The sequence below is a fragment of the Opisthocomus hoazin genome, chromosome 1 (assembly GCF_030867145.1).
Source record: "Opisthocomus hoazin isolate bOpiHoa1 chromosome 1, bOpiHoa1.hap1, whole genome shotgun sequence".
NCBI lineage: Eukaryota > Metazoa > Chordata > Aves > Opisthocomiformes > Opisthocomidae > Opisthocomus > Opisthocomus hoazin.
In genome coordinates, this window is record NC_134414.1 from 71,496,296 (window position 1) to 71,522,236 (window position 25,941).

Below are 25,941 nucleotides of genomic sequence, written 5' to 3' on the forward strand. Positions count from 1 at the left end.
ACAAGAAAGTTTAGGACTAAGCATAACAACAATCAGTGCTACCTGGTTACTGTGTATGGGTGTTCAGCTCTAGAAACCAGATTACATTTCAGATTAGAAGTAGCTTGTATGTTGTATTTTTAATGTGTGCAAAATGATAATTTTGTTCAATAATGTAGCATGAGTCCAATTGAGCTTTCTGTTTGTACTACTGTTCTCAGCAAAATAAATATGTGTGCGGAGGTAATGGGTGAAGCGTGCTTTAAACAGAAAAATCTAAACAACATTTTGCTCTTCTTCCCCCTCATTTCGTTTCCACTGTTATTGCGAATGTGCTGATGCTGAAAGATACACATGGCACTTGCACCTTGTTGAAAAGACTATGAGATTTAGCTTGTATGTACCCTTATATTTGTTTTTTAGAAACTGTTCCAAGAAACAGTCATTTCTGAGCTCTGCGTATGTGTGTGTTAGGTGTGATTCCCTGTATGATTTTCATAGTCATCTGTATTCTTCATGCGAGACCTCTCTTGCAGTCAGTCCTCTGGGTTTTTATCAGGGATACGATGGCACTGCTGACACTGGAGTTTCTCTGCAGAAGCTCCTCCCTGCAGGGACTGCAGGGCAAAAACAGGAGAAGTAGTAGATACAGATCTCACATGTGGACCCCTGTGCTGTGGGTGCATGGTGGGATCTCGAAGTGCCAGGCATGAGAGGTGCCATGTTTTCTTCTCCATGAGATGCACTCTTTTGCCTGGAAAATAAGATCCACAATTAAAGAGAAATGGCAACACCAGTGGCAGTGGCGTATCAGCATATATGAAGATTAACTTGTTCTGATGAGTGAATGAAACACAGACAAAAAACTACAGCAGTATTGATTCTGCTGTCAGAGCCTCCTGCACTGTACAGTGAAGAGGGGTACATGGTCCTATAATGGGAACATTTCAGCGCTGCACTGAATGTGAGGATGTAAGGAGGGGCCTGTAAATAATTGTTAGGGTTTGGAGGAAAAATCACAGTAGGGCATTTGAGATGTCCCATAAAGATAAGGCGCCTATACAAACAAAAAGATTAAAGGAACGATGAGAACACCCAGTAGTGATGAAAGTGATGGCAGCTATATTTAAAATTCCCAAGAAAACTTGAAGTTACTGCACTGAAATATTGTGAGATTCCCCAGATTCCAAAGAAGAACCGAAGAGAGTATACAGACGTGAGTCAGCGTGGCTGCGTCTGTTGTCAGTGCGCAGCACTACGCCTGCGGGCAGAAACAGCCCAGGAAAGGAAGCATGAGAAGACAAAGCCCTGTTTCATTGCCACAGTTTTGTTGGTTCCATCGGGCTCTTCGTAGTCATTTAGAAATAATCATGGAGGTGTTACCCATTGAATGTTACTGTTTATGTGACGTGAAAGAAGAGATGGGTGCAGCCTAGTTGGTTTTGCCAACGAATACTCAAAGAATGTTACTGTCTTTCGACTGCTATGTAGTCTGCTGGTGCAGTACAGAGCGGAGAAGAAATCCTAATGGGAGCTTTTGTTATAGTAATGCCAATGCCAAAGGAAAATATTCAGATTATTTTCCTGGAGATAGAGGCTGCTGCTGTTTGGAAAATACGGCATTACACCATCTGTTTCCTTCTGATTGCGCACCGCCATAGCCATTGTTGTGATTAATTTCTTTGCTTCTAGGCACAAATTTGAGTGCTCGAAAGAAGATTAAAAGCTTGTTTTGCAGACAGGGATGTAGCTAATGGCTAGCTTTCAGTAGGATTGTGTGTACTTAACAACTTTACAACTCAAGTCATCAATCTTCTGCCTGCATTTGATACACAAAGAAAGCAAGGAGAACGTCCTTTTGCTTCATTGTAATAGTTCTCTGCACAAATTGTGGGTGAGGTTTCCCCCGTATGCCACTGGTGTCACCGCACACTCAAAACACCGCTGGGACAGAGAGTCCCTTTTTCTAGCTGGTGGCTTGCTGCTGGAAGGAGATGTACAGTTTCATCCTCGTCCCACTCGGTTGTCAGACCAGGTCCTTTGGTCACGAGGCTGGTGTGCTCCAAAAACCCTGATCAACTGGTAGCCTGCCAGGCAGGAGGAAAGCCCTGATGGTTGGCAATCTGCTACAGGTGTCTCCTGGTCACCTTCGGTGCCTCCACTGGGAAACTTGGCAGCAACGAGCAGGCTGCAGTCTTGTCCCGGCAGACAGTACTGTTCGACTATATCTGACTAGAACCACTGGTTTGTGTCCCCCAGTGATAAGCAGCACCAGAAAATGTGGAATTTTGTCTAATATGGATGCTGTGCTTTATTTCAGTTCCTCTTTTGTTAGAACCCTGAATATACAGCAAGGTGGCAGTGTCTAGCATGGTGGTTTTCCACCACTAAGCTGTTCCCTTTCTTCCTTCCTGAAGCTTGGTAGGCCTTTGATCCAGGATAAATAGCATGGGTGCAGTGTGCAGTTGTCCATCTGCTTAGTATAATGAATTTGGAAAACAAGTGATATTTGCGTGAAATGCATCAGTTAGTATTTATTTTGATACCTTAATCATCACATTTCAAGAATGTCACATATGCCTGTGATTTCACGTTGAAAGTCAAACATTTTCCAGCTTAAAATGTAATGATTCTCCTCTGTTGACAAGGTATATTCAAGCTAGTACTTGTAACAAGTTAGTTTATATTTACTTCAGCGTGACTTAACTAACTGTTACCTGTTTTAATTTGCTTTCAGATTAGTGAGAGTTGGTACACTATATTTCAAAACATTTACTTCTTCAGTTTGATGTGCACAATGGTATGTATTGGGGTTGCGGTGGATCTGTGGCCATACAGGACATAGTTAAACAAAATGGAAAGGAAAATGTTGACTGCCAAGTAAAGCAGCATTATCAATTTCCTCTCTCCTGCATTGAAAAAGACAGGGGAAAAAGACAGCGTAGGGTTTCCTGATATGTTTTAAGAAAGCCTGGGTTTCATTTCCCCTCCCTTCCTTCCTATTAGTTGTTTGTTAACTCCCAGGAAGATTCAGGTTTTTCTTGTGAGACCTCTCTGCTTGCATATTCTGGAAGCAGGCTTTGCCTTTGAGGGACCTGGTCGTCTCTTCTGTGCAAATTCAAGGGGAGGAGGAGGAGATGGATTGATGGTGAGGGTCTGACTTAAGGAAACTAACTGAAGAGGAGTTTGTAATTGACAGCATTGTATTGACAACAGTATTTTCTTTTGATTTGGTGGCCCCTGAGGAATACAGGGTGCTTGAGACACGGAAGTAAGAAATACAGCAAATGTCAGCGTGAGATTTCTGCCCTCAGAGTGCGGAGCTGTGAACTGAAGAGCAAGACGGTGAAGTTGTAAGAAAGACCTTCAGCTTGCCCTTGTTCAGGAGAAACCTTGGACGGCTCGTTGCGACAACTGAACATCCCTCATGTTAAGGAGAAGGATGTGAAGACGGAAGCTACTTGGGATGTGCAGCAGCTTTAGATCGCCGTGCGCAGCTGGAGTTCGCTAACAAACTGGATGTTTTGCGGGGGCTTTTCTTCACCAGAAACAGCACAGGGCTGTTTGGGTACAGTTATTTTGGATGAAACACTGAAAAACAGACAGTTTCATGCCTTTTTTTTTAAATTTCATCTGCTAGTCTGACCTGACGTGACCAGCTGTGCCTCCTTTATTCATCCTAGTCACACTGAAAGCAGAATGTGGCAAGATGTCCTGTCCGCTGGGTGAAGCGTGCTAGGAACTGAGAGGGTCTCGCAGCTTTGTGCAGAAGCTATCTTGGTATTTTCAGTCCATTAAGTAGAACTGATTTTTCTTTTTTCTTTCCAGTAAAACCAGGTATTGGTTTCTGAGGAAAAGCACGTATAATACAAATAACCAAACTGCACCCATTTCTGGGTCTTTAAATCTGCGTCCTTTTTTTATCTTTTTTGGTAGCATTTGAATTTGACAAAGAAATTTTATGTTCTGTTGACATTTAAAAGCAAAATCAGCACATCTTTCGCTGCATTAGAAGAGTGTAATTCTGAAGAGCTGATTTTTTTATTTCCATTGGTGAATAACTTGAAGATACAGGGATACACATCCATGTCTCGACGACGCCTTTTGAGGGAAGGACATGAAAGTCATTTTAGGACCCTACCAAGGTTCATCCAAATCCTGCATGGCAGACGGCACTCACGGAACAACCCACGCCAAATATGCTCTGGTGAGGTGAATGTATAGGTGATCCTATAGTGTGATTTATATCTACGTAGAACGTTTGCACTTAAGTTGGAGCAGTGTGTGAGGTGAATATAAGCAGTTAGTAGCCTAGTATTGGCATTACTGATTTTCTCAACTTGGATGATTCTTGCAGGAACTAGTATTTTATCTCAAAGCATACTCATGTAAGGATCCAGCAACTGTTATAGTTAAAAAATATATATCTTCATCCATCTTAGATATTACTCAGGGATAGTGATTACCCTCTGTCACCAGTACTTACTGGAGAAAAACATTGTATTTTATTTTTGCTTGCAGTTCCAGCTGTATCATAGTATCTAACAGGCACAGATTTGAATGCTTTACACCGCCCCCACTTTGATACTCTAGAAGAACTTCACTGAGCGCTCCGCTCTTAAAAAATACAAGTAATTACACCAAAAAAGATATTTGTAACTGTACTCAAAAAAATCAGGAAGCCTCTGATCTTTAAGTATAATGTACTAAATTTAAGACTTGCCACCATTTATCCAATCTCAAAGTCTGTTTCATATAGTATGTGGTGTAATAAGATGTTACTGTGACTGATAATTATATAATCTTTGTATTAGTAAAGCTACATTTTGTTGGGGTTTTTCCCTGAAATAGGTTAACCCTGACTGTCTGAGATAAGCTGAAGCAGATTTTTCAATAATTAATTAATCCATTCTTGGTTTCATATGCACTGTGACCTAAAATGGTTTAAAAGAGGACTTTTAAAATTTCTTTTTAAATTAATTTGGAGCATGTGCAATTGAAATCAATATAAACTAAGCTACCTTTATAGGTAAATATAAAATTTTCAAGGCCTTTCAATACAATATTCCTTTCTTTAATGTTGACACTCTTAGGAAAAAATAAGGTAAGAGAAAAATGCCTCTCTGGTGATTCCTTTTGCTCTCACCTTCTTTTTTACTGTGCTCACTCAGTCTTTTGTCATTTATTTTTCTTGGAATGATAATTGTAAGGTTTTTTGATGAACCTTTTATCGTAACTTCCGAAATGTAAAGATTCCTCCTTTCCTGACTTATCGGTTCTGGACATTCTGGACATCTGGTTTGGTATCTTTTGGAGTGCTAACTAATAAATTATCAAGGTTTAACAATTAATTCCATTCAGCTCAGACTAGGAAAAGGTTTGATATTAATTGCTGGAAATCACAGTAAAATCAGGAAAAATTTAGTTGTATTTCTAACACATGGGATGCGCTCTTACAAAGCAAAGCAAAACAAGGCCTCCTCAAATTTCAGTATTACCTTCCTTTAGGATTCAACCATCACGGAGTAGTAATCACACTGAAGTCAAGTTCAAAGCGTAGCCATAAAAGTTGCCACTTGCACCAATTATTTTAGAACATTTATGTACCTCTGAGTTGCAGGTGCCTGCTGGCCATTCATGAATGGATTGGAGCTAATTGGAAGTATATGCAAAACCTTGACTGCAGAGGAAAAAGCCACAAATTTAATATATTGAACACATTCCAACATAGACAGTTTTCCTCATTTTAGCCTAATTTCCTTCAGACTCAGATCCTTAATGTAAATCTTGTAATGCTGTACAATCATCTCTTACTTACAGATTCCTTTCACTGTATATAGGTGTGTGTATAGTCAGAAAATGTATTGTTTCTGTAGGAAATTGTCTGTCTTCTCTCCCACCCATCTTTATTATGATTCCCAAACTCCTTTTGATTATGTTGCAGCCTTTTCTCTTTGAAGTCTTCAAGTATGCAAAAATTCTATTTCCTTTCCTTCCTGTTACCCCTTTTATGTTGACAGTAGGAAAGCAATTCTGTGCTTCTAATGTTAACCTTATATATCCAGTAAGAACGATTCCATTGTTTGGTCAAAGCCGTTTTATGGCCTTTTGGACTGATAAGAGTTTTCCCACCTTCCTGGTGGCAGATTTGAATTAGCATTCAGTGTCACTTCCAGACCAGATGTTACACAGAGGGTGGATCAAGGGTTTAGGCAGTGGAAGGGGAGAGGTACTGCAGCCTTGGAACATTTCTGACCTGTATCTATGCTGGGTAAAATTACAATTTTGGCAAGGGTGTATTTCCAAAGTAAATGTGCTTGTGATTCTGTGAATCCCATGACGTATGCATCTCTCTTCTCCTTGTGACAAAATTAAGCCACTCTGTCCTGTTGTCCCAGGTCTCACAGAGCTTTGTTCTTTCTTCATTAGCATCTCTGGAAATTGCTGAGAGCAGGTTTGCTCACTGTCACTTCACGCTTTCCCCGCATGTTAAAATCTTTGATATACAATACAGAAATCTTTACATGAACAATAAATGTCCCAGTTCATATATTGATTTTCCATTACCGTACTTACTTTAATAAGGGAAGCTGGGCTGGTTTCCAGAGTCTTCATGCTTCAGCAAATCCATCTCTGTTTTATTTTCATTTGAACAAAGCAGACTGTATTTACTTACAGCTTGTGGACAGTTGGATCTGTCCTCCTTGGCCTAATCCTCATTGTGCTGCTCTCTGTGGGTGTCTTTTACCCAGGGCAGGCTGTGTTGCCTTTATCCCCTCACCCTGGTTGAGCCCTGGATCTTTGGAACACAGAGGTTTGGGACCAGGGGCCATGTGGCCCCTCCTGCTTGGGCAGGAGGACCCAGGCTGATATGGCCAGGCTCGTGTGAGACAGCATTGTGGTTTCTGCATCCACCCCTGACCATACATCTTCTGTGTGCATCTGCATCCCCAGCTGCAGGCAGGTGGGATGGCAGTTGTAGTTTGTGGAGGATTTCAGCCCTGGAAAGCCGTGGCTTCAGGCAGGCTTCTGTGGGGCCACCTGTCTCCCATCAGCGGGGGAGACTTTCCAGGGTGCTGACCTGCTGTGGCCCTTTGTGATGGGCTTCCTGGCATAGCGCTCACAGACCATTCTTTGAGATTCTCCCTCTTCTCGCTCCCTCTAAGCAAACGGGAACAGTAGGTCAGCTTGAACTGAGAGCTGTAAAACAAGTCTAGCAAGTGGAGACTCCAGAGACACCCGTCTTCAGTCTGTGCTGCGCTTGGTATGGACGGGGAGTATCTTTGGAGGCATCCTGTAGTCTGCATCTTTTCCCACTGGATTCAGGTTGGTTTTCTGATGAAATGACTGAAGCTCTGAGGCAGTTTCCTTTTGTGTGTACGCTCTAGGCACGTAGTGAATGGATGGATGAGGAGGTTGCTGTGTCCCAGGGTCCTTCCAATCCAATTCAAAGAAGTTCTGCAACAAAGTACAGTGAGGCAGTGCTGTAATGTGGGTGTATAGTACTAATAGACTTCTGTAGTGAAACAGACAAAGCTTGGTTAATCCACAGGCTAGGTAATCCACCGCAAGTAGCGAAGAGGAGTCTAGAGGAAGAGCACTCCTGCATCTTCTGTGTCAGTCGAGGGGTTGGAGATGTGGTCCATCTTTTCCAGGAGTTGTGTGAGTATTTCTGTTGGACGTTGGGCATTCCTGTGTCAGAAGAGGGTGTTAATTTACAGGTAAAATAGCAAAATGCATGGGTGAAGGAAACGTCAGACAACGTATGTCAGACTGAATACATGACTATAGCTGACATACTTAAGTACCTGAAGGCTTCAGCATAACCAAAGCCTGCCTGCAGTATGTGTAAACACTGAGATTTCTGGTCAGTATTAAAGCCTGCCATTACGACTTTATTACTGTTAGTCCCCATGCTAGATAGGTCCAGGCGTGCAAGGCTGTGTTTATAGTTTGCTGCATTCACACCTTCATTTGCTGGGTGGATAGAAGAGTTGAAAAGGGATTTATTTGAGACTGGGGTTTCCATGGTTGAGACTTCTGCTGGAAATGCCCTTGCACTTTTTCCGGCAGAAAATTGGAGAAGAGAATTGGGTGTGAATCCATAGCAGAAGTGATAAAGTGCACCACAATGTTAAACCTGTGTGTGAGCAATTCAATACAGCTAGTTCCAGACAGTGTTGTGAATATCTGAGTGAAAAAACAGTCTTGCTTTGCCTTGTTAAAGGCTAACATAAGTGAAAATATGCTTAGGGCTTCAGCCTGTAGCCTAGAAATACTGTATCAGACACTGGGTATATCGGCAGTCTGTAAATATTCAGGGTGGGGACATGCGGGGAGAACACTGTAATTAAAGAGATAATTACAAGAACAGTGGCATTACTGGAGGAAAATGTATTTGTAAAGTCATCTTGTGCCACCTGTTGCGTTTATGGAACAAAGTTCAAATAATATGAAAGCTCTTACCTTCTCGGGGTAGTTTATTCTGAGCAAAGGAAGGGAGAAGTGCACATTTTTCTTCTCTGACGATGAATCAGAGAGGAATTTCTGTAGCAGAAATGAAGAGCTATTATTTTTTCTCAGAATGGTGTTCATGGCTTGATTTTGTGGCACGGGGTAAGTTGGCTTAACTTTAGTACACTCGTAGATCTTGTAAACAGACTTGTGCAGTGTGCGAAGTCAGAAGAGTGTAAGGTGTGTGGCTTGGGACTGTGTTCTTGGAAGCATTTTGAACTCCTTGCTTTATAAGTGCCAAAAAAGCATGCGTTACAGGAGTCTACTACTACTATAAATTTTACTAGCTTATTGATTCTTGAAAATACACTACATTCACAGAATGCATGTTGTTGGAAGAGTCTGACTGGTGGGTGGTAGTGTTTAGGTTTTATTTTAAAACCCCTTTTCCAAAGGAAGTAAAATATTAGATACTTGAGGATCTATATTTTCATATAAGGTTTTTACAGAACTTTCTTTCCTCTCAAATAGCATCCCCACTCCCAACTTGTTACCATTTAATATGTGATGTGCTTAAACTAAATGATTTATTGGCCCAAGTTACTCAGTGAAAAGAAAGCACATCAGCAAAACCAGTCACAGCTGTCAGAAAAATTCCCAAGCAGTAAGTCCATCAAGAATGAGCTGCTTCTTCCCTCAGAAATCAGTTTCATACAATTTTATAGGGCAGTTTCTGCTGCTACAGTGTGTTGTGTAGATATTTTCTGAGAAAGAGGTTGTTACTGTTCAGAGATACCAATTCAGCAATGCTGGCAAATGTTGCTTTCCTTCTTTCAGTTAGGTATTGACTTGTCCTATAAAACTGAGGGACCCCAGCCTCCTTTTTTAACTGCTTTTTTCTGATTTTTTTTTAATTATTATTTTAAAATATTTATTCTTTGTGTTAAAAAGTAAAAGTGAAGGAAATGCATGATTTGAGGGGTGTATTTTACAACCACAGTAAGATGCTTGCTGTAATAGAAAGTAGAAATATCTAAAACGGATGACGTTAGCAGCAGATTTCTGAGAGTGGTTCTACTCAAGATCCCTGAAATTGCTTAGTATTTCCAAATTTTTGTGCTAAAAAGTGATTTGAATTCCTTTTTAAATGACATAAATGTATAATATTCCAAATTACAATGTTATAAAAGTTAGTATTTTAAAACCTTTGGGGTCTTACTCAGTTTTGGGGACAAAACGTTATTTCGCCAGCTGCGTGTATAATGATGAAGGAATATGTAAGCTCTGGGATACTGATGTACAGGCCGCCACTTGTATTGCCCTGGATGATGATTCCTCCAAGAAAACAAGGGCTTTTAAGAATCTTTCGAATTAGAGAGAGAGACACACACACACACACGCACACAGAATTAAGGGCAGTACAAGACCTTGCCTCTAGGCTCTTGTTCCCATAGATCCACTGGCTCTGAACATCTTGAGCCTGCTCCCTTACCCCTTGGACCTCCCCAGCCTCTGTCTATGAGTTTCTCTTTGTCCCTTTTTGCTCAGATTTAAGCTGTCTGTGAGTCTTCTTACAAGGAACAGACCTTTTCTAAGAGGAGTCGTTGTGTGACGTTAAGGGTTACACATGTGAATGGAGGCAAAAATGTCAAAAATAGTTGTGTTATTTCAATATATGTAAAATGAATCCTCAGAAAACAAAGTCTGACTGTGCCTGCGACTCTTGAAATGGGGAAAAAATGCCTTCCTGACCATGAACGCTATTTTAAAAGCCCACTTGATTAGAGGCACTCATATATATGGCGTTAATGTCATAGTACGCAGTGAGTTAGTAGGAAGGTATATTTTTACTGCTTTCGTGGCTGCTGAAGAATCTATGCCTTTATGAGGAAAAGACTTTGGAAAAAATAATGCAGTAGTGAAAAAAAGAACTTACAGTTTCCCTAATGAATAAGCAAAGGTACTTTGCTTCAATAATTTAGAGTAAAAATGGCTTGCTCTTCTTATAGCATGCTTTTGCTTTTCCATATGGAGAATTGTCAACAAGAAGGTGTTTACTCTCTGGGCAGAACCAGTCCTGGAGCCAGGATGTAACTTTATTTACTCCCTTTATCTTCTTCATTGTTCTTTCAAGAAGTTTCCAATCTCATGTGCTGCTGCAATCTGTTTAGCTGTACTGAAGTCATGCTTAATAAGATGGCCTGCACTACTTCCTTTTACTGTGTATGCTTGTAGCGTTTAACAAAACCCCACATGATCTTCAAATTAACCTCAAAGGTTAAGCTAGCCTGGAAAGGCTGAACATACATGGCCTTGGGGTAAAGCACACTAAGTTGAAAGGATCAAAGTTTATTGTAAGATTTCCAGCACTTCCTGATTGAAGTTAGCCCTCTTGTATTTATTTATTTTTTTAATCTTATTTCAGAGCCACTACGTCTTCACCCAAAGCAGGAAACGAACGTCAACGCAACTTTTATGTGTTTCGTTTCTTGCTCAGTGATTTAAAAAAAAAATCCCTAAAGAGATTGTATTTTAGTCAGCGGTTAATCCAACCTCACATACAACTTCCGTTTCTTGCACTTTGACTTGAGTATGGCGTGAAACCATCCTCAATCTTGTTGGTTGGTGTTTTTTCTGAAAATAATGGACAAAGGCTGCTGACAGTTTTCACATTTACTTGCTCTTTAGTATCTATCAGCAGTCTTCAGTGCCATTGACGGTGAGTTTGTCAACTTGCACACAATTTGGGGTGAGGGACCAGCTTGTTGAAAAGGTCCATTCTTTCCTTTTGGAGTGAGGCCAAAGAACTAACTGAAGGATCCTACGGGAATCTGCTGTAGGAGCTGCTTCTTCTCATTTCTTCTTATTTACAAGTGGAAAAAATCCGATTTTTCCACCTGCACTGCCATTATCATGCAGTGGGTCTCATCCTCATCTAATAATTTTAATCAGATTTACATTTATTTCTCATTTCAAAGTTTCTAGTAAATTTTGGAACTTTTGTAAAGTAGAGGCCACAAAAAAGTGAGTCCGGTGACCAAGTTAGAAGCGCCTTGAAGGGCTCAGTGGGAGTAGCTTGTGGTTATCTTTTAGTAAGGAGTTTTGTCCACTTAAAAAACACATAGTAGTTGGTGGGGGCAGTTGGGAGAGAACGATCCTGTAATTTCAGATGTGAGTGGTTAGTCAAGAGTATACTTTTAAAAATTGTGACTAGTACAGTTCTGGTGACAGTTTATCTTAGAGTTGTCCTGGATTACAATAACTCTTGTGATCTGTAAATTACCTACAGTAATCTTAATCTGGATGGGGCTGTATTCCGAAAATCATTAGGAGTTTCAGATAGACAATCTTAACGTAGTTGCTTAGTTGCATTAATCATGAGTAATTCTCTGAATGATTCCATCTTTTGATACACATCCCTGAGAAATCACTTTAGAAGTCTCCACAGTGTGTGACATATAGTTTATATATGTCAGAGGGCTAGTTGAAGAGCTTCTTTATACGTGTCCTTTGGCTGTTGGGGAAGGAGCTACTTGCTTTTCGTGCCAATATATATTTCCCTCTTTTTCTGCTAGGTGAGAGTCATAAACTTTCATGAAACGCAAACAATTTGTTTCATGCAGTGAGTCTGCAGAACAGAATTACTTTTTAATTCCTAAGCCTTCATGATTAAAAATAAGCATTTCCTCTATTTTAGTCAAACACTTACCTAATTCTTACCATCTTTGGTGGATTCAAAAGGTGCATATGGGAAAATGGATAGGGATCAGTAGGTCATTTGTTCTTAAAGAAAGCTAGCATGTGAAATGCAGATTTCAAGATACTGCCTCTGTCCTTTCACATCAGAGAAGGTTTACCTTTTCAATACTGCATGTCATAGCTGGGTTTTTGAAATGGAAACTCAAATTGTGTTCCTCTTGGGAGCCCAAAACCACACAGCTCTCCTTCAACTCACTTTCAAACTCTCTGGCTTCTACCATCCAAACCTCTAGGACCCCAGTAGTGTGTTCAGACATTTTAACCAGACTGTGCATGTGGGACACAGATAATGTTTTGCTATCTGTCTCTGTACCATCTACCACGACGGCTCTCTGTACCATCTACCACGACGGCTCTCAGAGGTTGCTTAAGGACTTCAGGTGCAAGTACGAGTGGTGTCTACTACCTTCTTCGGCGTAAAATTTTCCCATTTTGGTTGATAACATTTGACCTTGGTTCCTTCTCTGATTTTTTCCGACTTCCAGCTATTGAAAATTATGGGTTTGGTCTGCAAGGTAAGTTGTAAAAATAATTTTTGCAGATGTTGTCATATGAATTCATAGACTTATTTTAGGGATAGATTCCTTGAAGAAAAAAAAAAATCAAGCTACTGAGTTTTTTGAGTGTTTTCCTGATGTAATTTGAATTGAGAAGCAAAATTCTCTGATGTCAGTAAAATTAAATTATTTTATGCTATCCTTTGCTTACAGAAATATATGATTTTTTGTTTGAATCAGACAAGATGTGACAGTCTCCAGATGCGTGTGCTGAGTAATAAAGAGTGCCAGCAATATTTCATGAAAAGATACATCCTTTGACCAAATGAAGTATATGCGTTGCTTATGATGAAATCTTGTAATGCTTCACAGATGAAGCAGTTTATAGACACAACAGAATGCCCTACGGCAGAAGAGGCATCAGAGAAATAAAATACAGATTTAGTCAGCTTTCCACTAAAGCAGCAGGGCAAAATGTGTATTTAAGATAGCCTGAGGGGAGATTGCTGTTTTTTTCTGTGCGTGGCTGGAACTTTTAAGATATACATTGTCAAACAAAGGGACTAGTATTTTTTGCTGTTTGAGACAGGAGCTGCTTTGGCTCAGGTGACTGGCTGTACAGTGCTACTTAAGCGTCATGCGAGCCACTGAGGCTCAAAGACGTAGAATGATGTAAAGGGAGGTTGGATGCATCAGCTGAAGAGGGGGACCCTTAGAGTCCTTACTTGGTCCTTTGGTTCCCTAGGTATCATCGCTTTATGAGTAAAATTATCACAGTGCCCAGAAGCATCCTTCCAGGAATGCCAGATTTGCCACCCTGAGCTGCCGTGGTGTCCTTAAGCGAGGAGGTCCTCTGCTTCCATCCCAGGAGGCATCCTGGTCTGGTCGGCATGTTCCCAGTGCAAGCGACGTGCACCCACAGCTCAGCACGAAACCAGCCTCTGCTGCCATTTTCACTGGAAGCATTAGGGGAGGTTTGGTGGTACCGACCTTTAATATTAGAGCACAAGAGCCCTAATGGCTGCCCCTGTGGCCCTGAACAAAGCCTGTTTCCTTGCTGAAGGAGGGACTCGGGGTTTTGGTCCTGCTCTTGGAATTTCTTTCCTTTCTGTAATAAATTATCTCCTAAATACAGATCAGACTGTATGCAGAGAACTTCAGCTGTGTTGGAAAAATTTCTAATGAACCTTCAGGTTTTGAGGTGTTAGGAGATTGCTTTGAGGACCACACCCTTGGACTCAGATATCAGCTTTCTCCCTGAAGGTACCTAAGGCACCGTTTGGCAGTGAATTCATTTTACTGCCTAAACAACTGGAATTTGTCTGGGGGTTTGAGGATAAAGCGCTTACAGTCGCAAGAGTTACGGATCCTCCACCCAGTATTTTCCATTCTAGCATGCTTCCAGTTTAACAAAGAGGAAAGTTATTCCCAAGCAGATGGGTTTTCAGCCATTCACCCAATTTCAGGTCATCTCAGTTTAGCCCCCTTCAGTGTTACAAAGTAACCCAGCATATTTTTCGGGAACAAGGAGTCATAAACAGAGTAATAACAACTGTTTTCCACATTAGATTGCTTCCTTCTCTCAGTTAGGAAAGCCTATTATTATTATTGTTTACATTTAAACAATGGGAATGCTCTGTCCCCTCTCTCCCTGTCCCAGCACATGCCAACCTCCAACCCTTGCGCTCCACAGGATTTTTACGGATGCTCTGCAGCACAGTCATGGTAGTGCTCTGCTGCCCTGAAGTCTCCTCTCCAAACAATGGGTTTGTTCACTCTTGAATAGTTTAAATTTTTTGCAACAATTTCCTCTGTGTGGCTATGTTTATTTTAGAAAGGAAAAAACAGAGGTTGCTGTTGGTACCTGCAAACGGAATCAGTGCTTTAGCGGCAGAGGACATGTTTTAGAGCACAATGCCAACAGTTAAGCCAGTGAGGGGAGGCAGCGTAGTTTAAAACAACAATATACGAACAAAGAAAGCATGACAAAGTAGGCTTTGGGTTACAGTTTGCCAAATTGTGGAGCATACCAAAAATCTACTGATTAGCTCCTAATCTCTGCTGTTGCAGGGGAGGCAGGAACTTCAGTGGAACTGCTGCTGCAGATGGTAGCAGGCTCACGTTAGGTCTGAGTCCATTTCACAGAATGTTACAGAATCACAGAATGTTCGGGGTTGGAAGGGACTTCTGTGGGTCATCTAGTCCAACCCCCCTGCCGAAGCAGGGTCACCCAGAGCAGGCTGCACAGGACCTTGTCCAGGCGGGTCTTGAATATCTCCAGAGAAGGAGACTCCGCAACCTCCCTGGGCAGCCTGTTCCAGTGCTGTCACCCTCAGAGTAAAGAAGTTCTTCCTCCTGTTCAGATGGAACTTCCTGTGCTTCAGTTTGTGCCTATTGCCCCTTGTCTTGTTGCTGGGCACCACTGAAAAGAGTCTGTCCCCATCCTCCTGACACCCACCCTTAAGACACTTGTAGGCATTTTATAAGGTCCCCTCTCAGCCTTCTCTTCTTCAGGCTAAACAAGCCCAGCTCTCTCAGTCTTTCCTAGTAGGAGAGATGTTCCAGTCCCCTCATCATCTTCACAGCCCTCCACTGGACTCTCTCCAGTAGCTCCTCATCTTTCTTGAACTAGGGAGCCCAGGACTGGACACAGTACTCCAGATGGGGCCTCACTAGGGCAGAGTAGGGGGAGAGGAGAACCTCTCTCAACCTGCTGGGCACACTCTTCTTAATGCACCCCAGGTGTTTACGTTTCTGGAGAAACCTCAGTTGCTGGTTTATGGTGCTGCACCTGAGCTGAAGACCTGCTTGGGAAAGGAGTATTTGCACAAGGTCTTTGTCATCTAACTGCTGGTGGCTGCACCTGTGGATCTTTAAATGCCTGCGAATCCGCCCCAGCTGGGCTGGCTGAAGCTGAGTACTCATCAGCTGCCAGGAGGAGCCAGACCAGTGTGTGCTGCTTTTTTGGACAAGCTGATTATTGAGCTGTGGGTCTTTTCCTTCTGCTCAGGTACAGTAAGAGCTTATTCCTTATTGCCTGAAGAAGAAAACATGAAATAAGCTCAATGAAGTCATGGGGTTCTGTTGTTGGTTTGTGGAGACTAATCTGTGCTCTTACTCATTTGTAGCTGAGCTGCTGTTTCCTTTACTAGCTGACAAACTAGGGGGATTCAGAAGGTGATGGGGATTGATTTTTTCTGTTCTAAGGAATTTTATGCAACAGTAGGGACTTGAATACATCTTATATGTAAGCTATATCAAATTTGTTCATAGTGCAGGAAAAGAAATTCCAATGAAGAAAAAACACTGAGAGCTACTGGAAAACATTTTCAGAATCTCAGGGTGGAAAATAATGGGTTATTTTGGGGCCCCTTATGGCTTCCTCAAGTGCTCGGAACAAGTCCGTGTGAGATGTTTCTTAAACAGAAATCCCATTTCTTGCCCTGAAGTTTCCCTCCAAAATGTAGTGCAGCAAATAAATACTCACTGGGGAGTTGGGATAATTTTAATATTACTTTGCTGTTGTTCTCTTTTTCTGAACCATCTTTGGTTCTTTGCTGATCCTTTGAATTGATTAGGTATCTGTATTTGTTATCCTTGGTGTTGGTGTTGTGCATTTAGTGTTCTGAAAAGGTGTGTATGCATGTTCAGTGTTGGCTAAACTTCTGTAGCACGGGGATCACAACAGCAGCAGTCACAGGGTGGTCTATGTTTGAGTAAGGGGAGAGGGAGGCTTTTGACCAAGGGCATAAAATCTGTCCAGTTAAAAAGATGCTGTTAAATACTTCAAAGGCTGGCTGCAGGATGAGACTTTAATTGAAGAAGTCATATTTGATGCCACCGTAGTGCAGGGAACTACAAAGAGAGCCCTCATCTTTGATCTGCTTGCCCCATGCTTTTCTTTTAATGAAGGTACAAGGGTAAGGGCTAAGTTACAATTACGTTCAGCTAATCAGGTATGCACTTGGTAAGACAGGAGCTGGTGCAAGCTAAATGCATTTTTTGTAAAGGCAACCAGAAGAAGAGCTGAAAGAACGGCTGGGGGTTGTGTTTGGGTTGTCTCTTACTCCTGTTAGATTCCTGGGCATTGGTTCAGCTGCTGTGTGTGTCAGAATAAGTGGGATTTGCTCTTTGGCCTTTGTTTCACCCTTCTTTACATCTGCATTCCTCTTACGGAGAAAAGAAGGAACACAAAACTGTTTCAAAAGCTTTTGGAGGTTGAGACATGACCCCACAACTGTGAAAGGTGGGGGGCTTGGCAAGTTTTGCTTTCTGTTAATTGCAAAATCCTAATCGGTGGAGATTGAGGTGGACTTCATGGGTTGCCAATTTTTTGTAGGTCTTTCCTCCTTGTTACATAAAGTTTTGTGTAATTACCTCTCTTGCATTGGCTGATGCATCTGTTTTTGTTACTGCACATCTCAAAATAGTGTAAAGGTTTTGGAGGCATGCTGAAATATCCTGCCTTCTGAAGTTAGAGGCTAATGCTGATGAACCGCCCGTGGTGGAGGAGGGGTTTTGTTGTTTGAGTCTACAACCCTGCCTGAGCTGTCACACCTAGGCCAAAAGTAAATACAGTAATAGGGCAAGTAGCAGTATTTAATGTGGAAAACAAAGGTAATGCTGCTGTTAAAAAGCTCGGTCTCCACACTGCTATCCTGAACAGGCCAGGAAGCATCCCAGGAACCTGGAAAAGAAGGAGAATGTCTGTTGCTTTAGGTTGATTAAAATCTCAGGGACGGGCTGCTTTTTCAATCAGGTAAGGGGATATGTTTCCTGTTTGCTTACTGGAGGCTGGAAACAGGACACAGTTACAGCTGCTGTGTTTCTTTGCTGCAGTTGTTTATGAATGTTACAATAGCTCTTTGCAGGGTTAGATTTTTTTTTTTAATTAAAGCAACCTTTTATTAGAGGGGTCACGGTCTTTTTTTAATGATACGATAATGTTTTCTTAAAAATCCTACATATACAAAGTGAAAAGGTGAGGTGTGATTGTGTCCTGTCTTTCCACAGAGAGCAAACAGCGTGAGCTTTCTCTTTTCTCGATTGACTAAATTTAACCAAGAATATCACACTGCTAAGTACAAGGGATAAGGTATTTTGGTCTCCTGTTGCAGTGAGATTTTCTTTCTTGGAAGGAAGTGAATTTCTCTCCAGAACCTGAAGCAGTTCTCCAGGTTGGCTCTCCACAAGAAGCTAGTCAAAGTGTTTTCTGCTCTTTTTGTTTTTGATCGGTGGAAAATCAGGTTTTGTGACTCTTTTTTTGATGTTGTCTCCTCTTTTCTTGAGGGAACTGTGGAGCTTGTTGAAGCCCAGGAGAGTGAAAGGATTGGCAGTGGGAGAAATACAGATACTCTTTTGGGAACCTGTAAATGGAGAGAATAGGGAGCTTTGAGGATTGTTCAAAGCATTTGCTTGCGTTTTTTCACACTTTTCCTATGAGTGGGGGGACTTGGTGTGTTGCACAGCCACAGGCAGCTTGCTGCAGCATGCATGTCTTGGCCACAAAAATTCCAAATCATCAGTCAAAATCAAAACTGACTTGAAAAGCAAAAAGCTGTTAAGAAGGCAGTGGCATTTTGGTCCTATCTGTTATGTGGGTTTGACAATTTTTCAAGTGTAATCTCACAATAATGTGGGCCAGATTTATACAGAAGAGTAAGGCTTAAGGTTGAAGGCCAGCTCTGAAGGATTTTGCCTGTACTCACTAATCTAAAATGACGGGCAACTTCGATGATGTGATAGCCAGATTTATTTTTTATTTCCTCGGGAGCTATGAATGATGCTCCAGTACTGAAATATCCTAACTTGTCCAAAAACACCCAAATGGTTATTTTAGGGATGTAGTGGAATGAATGTCTTCTATTGCTTAACTTTATCTCGGATCAAGAGCAGATTTCTCTTCTCTCTGTCCTGTTTGCTCTTTCAGGATTTTGGGGAATGATGATTTCTGCAAATACTATTTTTCTTTCCTTCCTTTGTAATAAATAGTTTTGTAGCCTTTATCTGTGTTCATCAGTGTTACAGGAGCATCTGATATTTTTGTTGGAACCAATTCTTCCACAACTTTTGACCTGTAAGTTTTTGTGCTTCCTGAGTATCTTGTTAATTTGGAAAAATGTTATTCTGTGTACTTCAAGAGTCAAAAAAAAAGGTTTCTTATTGCTGACAAAGTTTTATTTTGTATTTTGACAGTAAATATAGTCTCAATTGTGGCACAACCCTTCGTTTCTTGTAACGGTCTGTGCTGGTTTTCCTTACTTTCTGGAGTAATGTTCTTATTAATATATATTGTTTCAGAATACAAAATAAACCTGTTTTTTTCTTTTGCTGAGTTCAATTCCTGTGCTGCTTTCATCACATGTTTCTGTTCTTGTTACTCACTGTTGGGTCATCCTTTCTGTTGCCACTAAACTCCACATCCATTTCTTTTTCTTGTCTCATTCACTTGCTCCTTCAATCCCACTGCTGCTATAAAAATGGACCTTATACTATTGATTTTTCCTAAATTTTAGTCCTACCTTCTGTCTAAGGTCAGTGGTGATTTGATTTCCACATTTAATTACAGTTTTCAGTTCTTACCGGACTGCAGTTTCCCATCTGCTGAAGTTTGAATACTGCTGCAGACAGCTTCAGTGCGGAGCCAGGAGTCAGGAGTCCTCTTTTGCTCACCCCAGTGCAGTCTGAGTAGCCATATCTCAGGCACTGCTGTGCAGAGTACTGCTGCCTGTGAAGTTAAAAATGTCATATCCATTTCTTTGGTGGCTCCTGCAGCTGTGGAAGACAGAACTGTCACCAAATACTGCAGGATAAAGTGTTTTACTCTTACCTCCTGCGTCATTAAATTTGACCTGGAGAAAAGTCCAGTTTTTATGTCCCTGAAATGAGAAACCTCAGTAAATCCTGCAGCACGGTGAAGGAGCGGCCTACAGTTAAATACTTGTGGGAGCTTGTTTAGAAAGGACATGTGAAAATAAAAATATAGACTGGTTGAATTTCAGTTCACAAACACCAATGAAATGGAAACATGTGTGATAACTGCATTCAGTGGCCAGGCTTCTGTCATGGTTTTGGGGGGAAACTGCATGTGTAGTCAGGAGGTTGGAGAAGTGGCTGTACCTAATGAGGTGTTCGCACTGCCTTAAAAATTACTGAAGTCGTCTTTTGCCTTTTGTTTTACTTTCCAGATACCCAGTGTAAGGGATGTATAATCTTCAAAGCTTTGATATTTATTATTGTCTTACAGTGCAGAGTGTACTTCTAAGATATAATTCCTTAGTAGCTTTCGTTATATTTCTTCCTGGTAATATCTTATTGAAAGATTGCAGGGTTTATCCTATAAATTGAACAGCATCCTTCACTTTGAAGTGCTCCAGCAACTATTGGTATTACCAGCATGCTCATTTTCATGGCAGCTTTTATTGTTTTTCTCTGACCACGAGTTTTGATTGCTCGTGCTTGTTTAAATTTAGGTTTGCATGTGATGCAGGGACCTTTTTTGATGACTTAGCATCAGAGTTGAAAACTGCCAAAGCAGTTTCAAAATGGAGATTTAACAAACTGCTTTGTATAATGGATTTATACAAACACGTGTGTGTGTGTGTATGGATGTATAATGTGTATATAAACTCATTTTCAATGCTTTGGAATCTTTTTGACCTAATCCAGACAGAATTGGCAGTTTTGAATGCTTGATGACTTTAAGAAGAATGAAACCTTTTTTGGATTCATTCTTTGAAAAAAAAAAAAAAACCATCAAGAAGGATTAGAAGGAGAAAATGAATAGGACTTTTAAATAGTCTAGTATGCTAAACTAGATGCCAATAGATGATGCATCAAATTGCTCACCGTCTTCAAAACTCCACCCAACTATAAATTCTGCAGTTACAGGTGTGAGTTAGGTGTATTTTGCTAGGTTTATTTTAGAGAGACTATACATTTACATTATGCTGAAGATGTTCCTATAAGGATAGCTTCTGTCATGATGGATCCCGCAAAGTGCCACGTTGTTTTATTGATGTGCTTTTTGCTAAGTACAGCACCCCTGAAGGAAAAATATATTTAATATTATACTTTAGTGCTGGACTTGCCAAACTCTAATATGCTTTACCACAAATGCTGCGTGCTTGCACGTGCTTTATTAAGCAGGTACTTGTATATTTAAACCACAGTCATAGCTTCCTTCTCTGGGTTTCATGAGACTAAGATGACACAGCTTTTTACCCTCAATTGACTTTGCGTGCATCCCTTAACAGCTTATCCCACAGCGTTTCCCCCTGCTCTGTGGGCTGGAGGTGGCAAGGAGAGCTTAACCTGGAGTTGGAAAGAATTTCCTTGCATTTATAAATACATACAGGTGTACCCACGCAGATTTTCTCAGGAGGGCTGTTGCTTCTGTGTGTTTTAATAGAGCTTAACTTTGCCCCTAAGTCCTGTTGCTAACAGGCATGGCCACATACCACAGCTTTCCTCTCTGGTGGTATTTCAGGATGGGTCATGAAGGCCTGGGAAGGGTATTGTTCTTTCTTGCTCCTGTTCTCTGCAGCGCACAGCAAGGAGACCAGGTATTATGACTGTGGAGCAAACGTTTCCCACAAGCACATGTTCCAAAATAGAGTGCTAAAATGAAAATGCATTCAGTTACCGGCTGGAGCCCTCTTTTCCCAGGAGGGTATTTCATACTTTGCTTCACAGGAGCCTGTAGCATCTCTAGCCCAGTGAAATTTTAAGCTTTATATGCAGAATGGAACTGCAAGGAAGAAAAAAGAAAATCACCTTTGCCTGAGATACTGTTTAGCCAGGCAGCTGAGGCCAATTTCCAGAGATGCTCTGTGTGGGTTTCTGTCCCTCCAGCCCAGTGGGAGCAGGCTCCGTGCCTCCTGCACAGTACAGGCTGAGCTCTCCATACCATTTCTTCATGTGTGTTGTTCAGTCTAAGGACGCTCTGGTTCCTGAAAGTGAGAGGTGAAGGTGTGTCTAGTTGGTTAATGTTGAAGGATAGAGGGTTGAAACAAACAGTGCTAGATTTTGGTGCTCTTAGCCACGGTCATTATTAGACCTTGAGTGGTCCAGGAAAACCGTAACTGTGGATTTAGGAGATTTGAAGGCTAGAAGAAAGCTGGGTGAGTGCCTGGAGAATGGATATTATATGTATCTATTGTGCTAGTCCCAGAAATTAGGTTATTTTTAAACTAGTACTTGGTTTTCACCTGAATTACTTGTTCCACTCTTTCTTCTGCTCCAAAATCTGCAGACAGAAGCCTGTTGAGAGGTGGCTGTCCACATTACGTGCAACATAAAGTGGCTCTGGAACAGGCAGTGTTGATTAACGTGAAGGTTTATACTTCCTCTGTCTTGACAGTGAGAACAAGCACACCCAACCTGCAGTAGGTGGTACTTTTTGTTCTTTTACATTCATGTTTTTTGTGGTGGTTTTTTTTTTTTTCTTTTTTCTCCAATGGAAGTAACCAGCTTAATAAAATACCAGATTCCTGTATCTTACTGAGTGGGTGTGGATGGGGGTGATACCTTTCTGCGAAGCGTGTATCTCCTCTTTCACTTGGTTTTAATCTCTGAAGGAAGGCCATAAAGCTTCCTCTTTCTCTCTTTGCGTGTTTGGAAAGCACTCTTGTGCCTGCTTGATCATTGCATAAAACTTGATATAAGAAGAGTTAGCTTTTCAGCATGCTGTGTTGCAGGTGAGAGCAACCCCCTGTTACTACTAGCAATCATACCTAGTCAGCCAAGCATAGTGCTCGCTAGCAGATGTTTGAGACCAGCTGGGTGCTGTTAAGTAGGAAATGAGTATCAGTGTGTACACTTGAATATGGTATGTCTTATGTAGTAGGATTTCTAGCTGCTCTGAGACTGTGCTTCCTGGAGCCACGTTGTAGCACAAGACCTAGAAATAAAATGGGGTGAATTGTGGTCTTTGTCTGAGAACTATAAGTCAAGATACCAATCTAGGAGCACCCACCTCCACCAAGCTGGTTAGGTGACAGTCCTAGAAAGGAGGGAGTACGGGCTTAGAGCCGAACATAGATCCTGTTTCTGATGTTGTGACAGAGACTGTTACCTGATCAAAGATAGGTCATTTACTCCTTCTCAACTTTCACATGTGTGAGCATTTACATGACTTGTGGGAGCAGTGTAGAGACTCATTCCAATTTTGAACTCTTCAAAATCAAATATGCTAGTAATGACCTTGCAAAATACACGACAGTGAAGTAAAACATTTCTAAGGAGTGTTAGCTTAAATCTACCTTTAATTTAAAACATCTGATATTACTTAGGAAGCTCTTGTGTTTTGACATAGTACAAAACGTAATGGGCCCCAAAATGAAATAGCAGATTCTAAAATAAATTACCTCAGTTATATTCTTCAGGTCACATTTTAGTGCTATGCACTGAATAGAGCTGCTAATATAGATGTTAGATTTTCCTAACACATCTGACTGGTCTGGGATTATTAGTAGTTCCTGCCCCGTGGCAGATGAGTGGTGAGAACACAGATGTGAGGCACTTAAGAAAATAACCTCTGGTGTGGTCTGTGAGTGACCTGGGTTTGTTTGGGTTTGTTTTTATGGGAATGGTTGATGCCTGAGAGTGCTGAAGCAGAAAGTGAGCTTTTCCCCATCTGCAAATGGGGTTTTGTGAACAGATGTAACCATCAATCCAAGCTTTTTATACTCACTGTCCGCTTTCCTTGACCTGTCTTGTTGGGAAAGGGTTCTTATAACACCGTGAAGTCAGGAAAAACAATCCATTTGTTTTCGTGTGGTTGTTGCTGTCACTCCCGCCCATTGGTTTGCTCTTTGTATTAGTGAGTCTGGGTAGCCGGTAACTAATCCCAAGTGTATTAATTAACAGGTAGCACATCACTGGACAATTACTTCAAAGGATCAAGTAAAGCAAGACAGCTCAGCATTCATGTCTGAAAGATCATATGGAGTATTTTGATTCTGGTTGATTTCATCATCTGTAGCCATATTTCCCATTTTATTATGGATAAGATTTGTACATATTCTACTAATGTGTCATTGTAAGTTGAACTACGTGTCCTTTTGGTGGTTCCTGTTGCTTTGGGTTGGCTCCTTCATAGGGAACAGGTGCTTGATGGGTTTACCACCAAGCAAAACATCCCTGTTTGGTTCTGCCAAAGACATGTGGGTGAGAATTCCCTCACAGGTGGGAAACGCTGGATGCATTTCTGGGGAACTTCCTAACCAAAGCCTCATTGGAAAGGGACGTTTGCCCCTTGGGTAGTTACTTTCTCTGTGTGGAGAAGGGGTGGGTGTGGTAGAAAAAGATGATGATGATGGATTTACTGGATCATCATTTTTTGAAACTAGGGCTCTTAGAGGGAGGTTTTTGACAAGGCACACTTAGGATTAATTTTTTAATGCATTCTTACTCTGATAATGTTTGAACAGTACATGTGTTCACATTTAAAGCAAACAGCTTGCAGCTTATGCTTCTTGTGGTGGAAGAGAAGAAGTCGTTAGTAACCAGCAACCAGCTAGCCCTTCGGAGGACCTCTGAGCCTGCTGACAGGCACAGTTGCTCTGCATGTAATTTGAAGAGAGGTATTATGTCCCCAGTGGCTTGGCTTTGGCTGAAAGATGGAGTTTTGTGCTCTCGCTTTGCACTGAAGACGGGCTCATGGATAAATAGGTCACTGTCTGCAGAATGATTTTGCACATAATCGATTAGAAGCAACATGACCTTAAGCCTGATCTCCTTGCTCTACAAAGATATTGCTGAATTGTGGCTTCTTCTGAAGAAAAGCACAGGTGTGTCTAGTTTTTCAAATTTTCTTAGTTACTTGATTGCAGGTCAGGCAGGAACTCTGTCAGATAACGTTATCCTACTGAGGAAAATGGGATGTGTTTTAGTACAAAGGCAGAAGTTGTACTCTCTTTGTGTACATTCATATGTAAATATAATTTATTGTTATGGGGAGGGGTGTTCTGTCCTTGTGTAAATTTGCAGTATATCCTTTTGTTTGTGGATGTATTTCTCGTACATCAGACATATCCACTAAATCTATTCCTGTATTTTACACGGAAAGTACTTGTTCGGCTTTCACTCACGCAGTGATTATGGCAATCAGAACTGCTGCTAAAGCTTGCAAGGAGAATTTGCTGTTGCAGAGGGATGTCCTGCTGTTCCTGAATTACAGTGGGGTTTAATTTTAAATTCATTGCATCTTATGTAAATAGCAGATACATAATTTCTCCTGATCCCTATTTGAGGTTGGGGGAAAAGCATAGGGTTTTTTTCAGAAAATGATTTGGCATCCCCTAGTTGTTAGTATAGGAGAGTTAATCTAAAATGCATTATTTCTTAAATTCCTTCAGTCCAAGCTTTCTATAGGAATCTTGTTTCTGTTAAGATATAATGAAACAGTGGAGATATTATTTGCTGTTAATAGTGCAGCTACAGTCCATTGCAAAACTGAAAGCATGTTTTGTGGGACAGGGACAAGCAAAAATTGCTTCCTTATTCTGGTGCTTGAATTCACATTTCCAGTTCTGTTTTCCGCTTCTGGTGTGCGTGACTGTTGCAGAAGAGAACCCGAGAAAGAGCACTGAGTCCATGGACTGGTGTCTAACCTTCCAACATTGTTGGTTTTGAAATGTCAAATTTAAATGAAACAGGTATGTAAAGGGTGGATCTTCTTACTAATCTTTAATTAGTGTTACTAATTAAATTATCAACATGTGAGTCTGAGTGCTCTGCTTCTCAGTAGTTACCGATGCTATTAGAGGTAAGACCGAAAGGCATGCTGCCTAGGAGCAATGAATGTAAGATTTAAGAAAGATGAGGCTAGATGGGTGAAAAGGATGGAGGGATTAATTTTTGGTCTTTACGTGAGTCTTTGTGCTGAGAGGGGAGGGTTGAATTTAGGAAATGGATGATTGTTGTGTGAGAGAGGGGATGTCTGTTTTAAACTGCAGAACCAGGGAGTCTTTTGTGTCGAATCATGACGGTGCATATGTAGCCATGCCAGGACTGTATAAATTGCCAAGTTTAAAATCAGGAGTTTTAATCTGAATTTGATTACTGAGAAAAAAATGAGCAAGGCTGCTTTTATTAGCAGCTGCCAAGGCTTGATTTTCATTTGTTGACTGTTACTTCTGGTTGGCATGCTCAGTGTGCCAGAGATTGCTCCTTCCCACAGATGTACTGGAAGATTTTGTGTTCAAAGTGGGCAGAAGGGTTGTCCCTTGCCCTGGCATTGTCTTTCCTC

At 41.2% G+C, this 25,941-nt stretch overlaps 1 protein-coding gene across 16 annotated transcripts in view; it reads left to right on the forward strand.

Annotated features, from left to right (window-relative positions):
- MCF2L (MCF.2 cell line derived transforming sequence like) overlaps positions 1-25,941 on the forward strand; it is a 165,421-nt gene that overhangs the window by 58,417 nt on the left and 81,063 nt on the right. For 2 of the 16 annotated variants that reach the window (XM_075424967.1, XM_075425030.1), the window contains exon 1: positions 3,060-4,186. The exons of 12 other annotated variants lie outside the window; for them this stretch is intronic. In XM_075424967.1, the coding sequence (XP_075281082.1) occupies positions 4,066-4,186 (121 nt within the window). In that variant the 5' untranslated portion in view covers positions 3,060-4,065. Of the gene's footprint in view, positions 1-3,059; positions 4,187-7,622; positions 7,642-22,060; positions 22,080-25,941 lie in introns of those variants that run through there. 2 more of the 16 variants (XM_075425028.1, XM_075425029.1) reach the window with 2 other exon arrangements.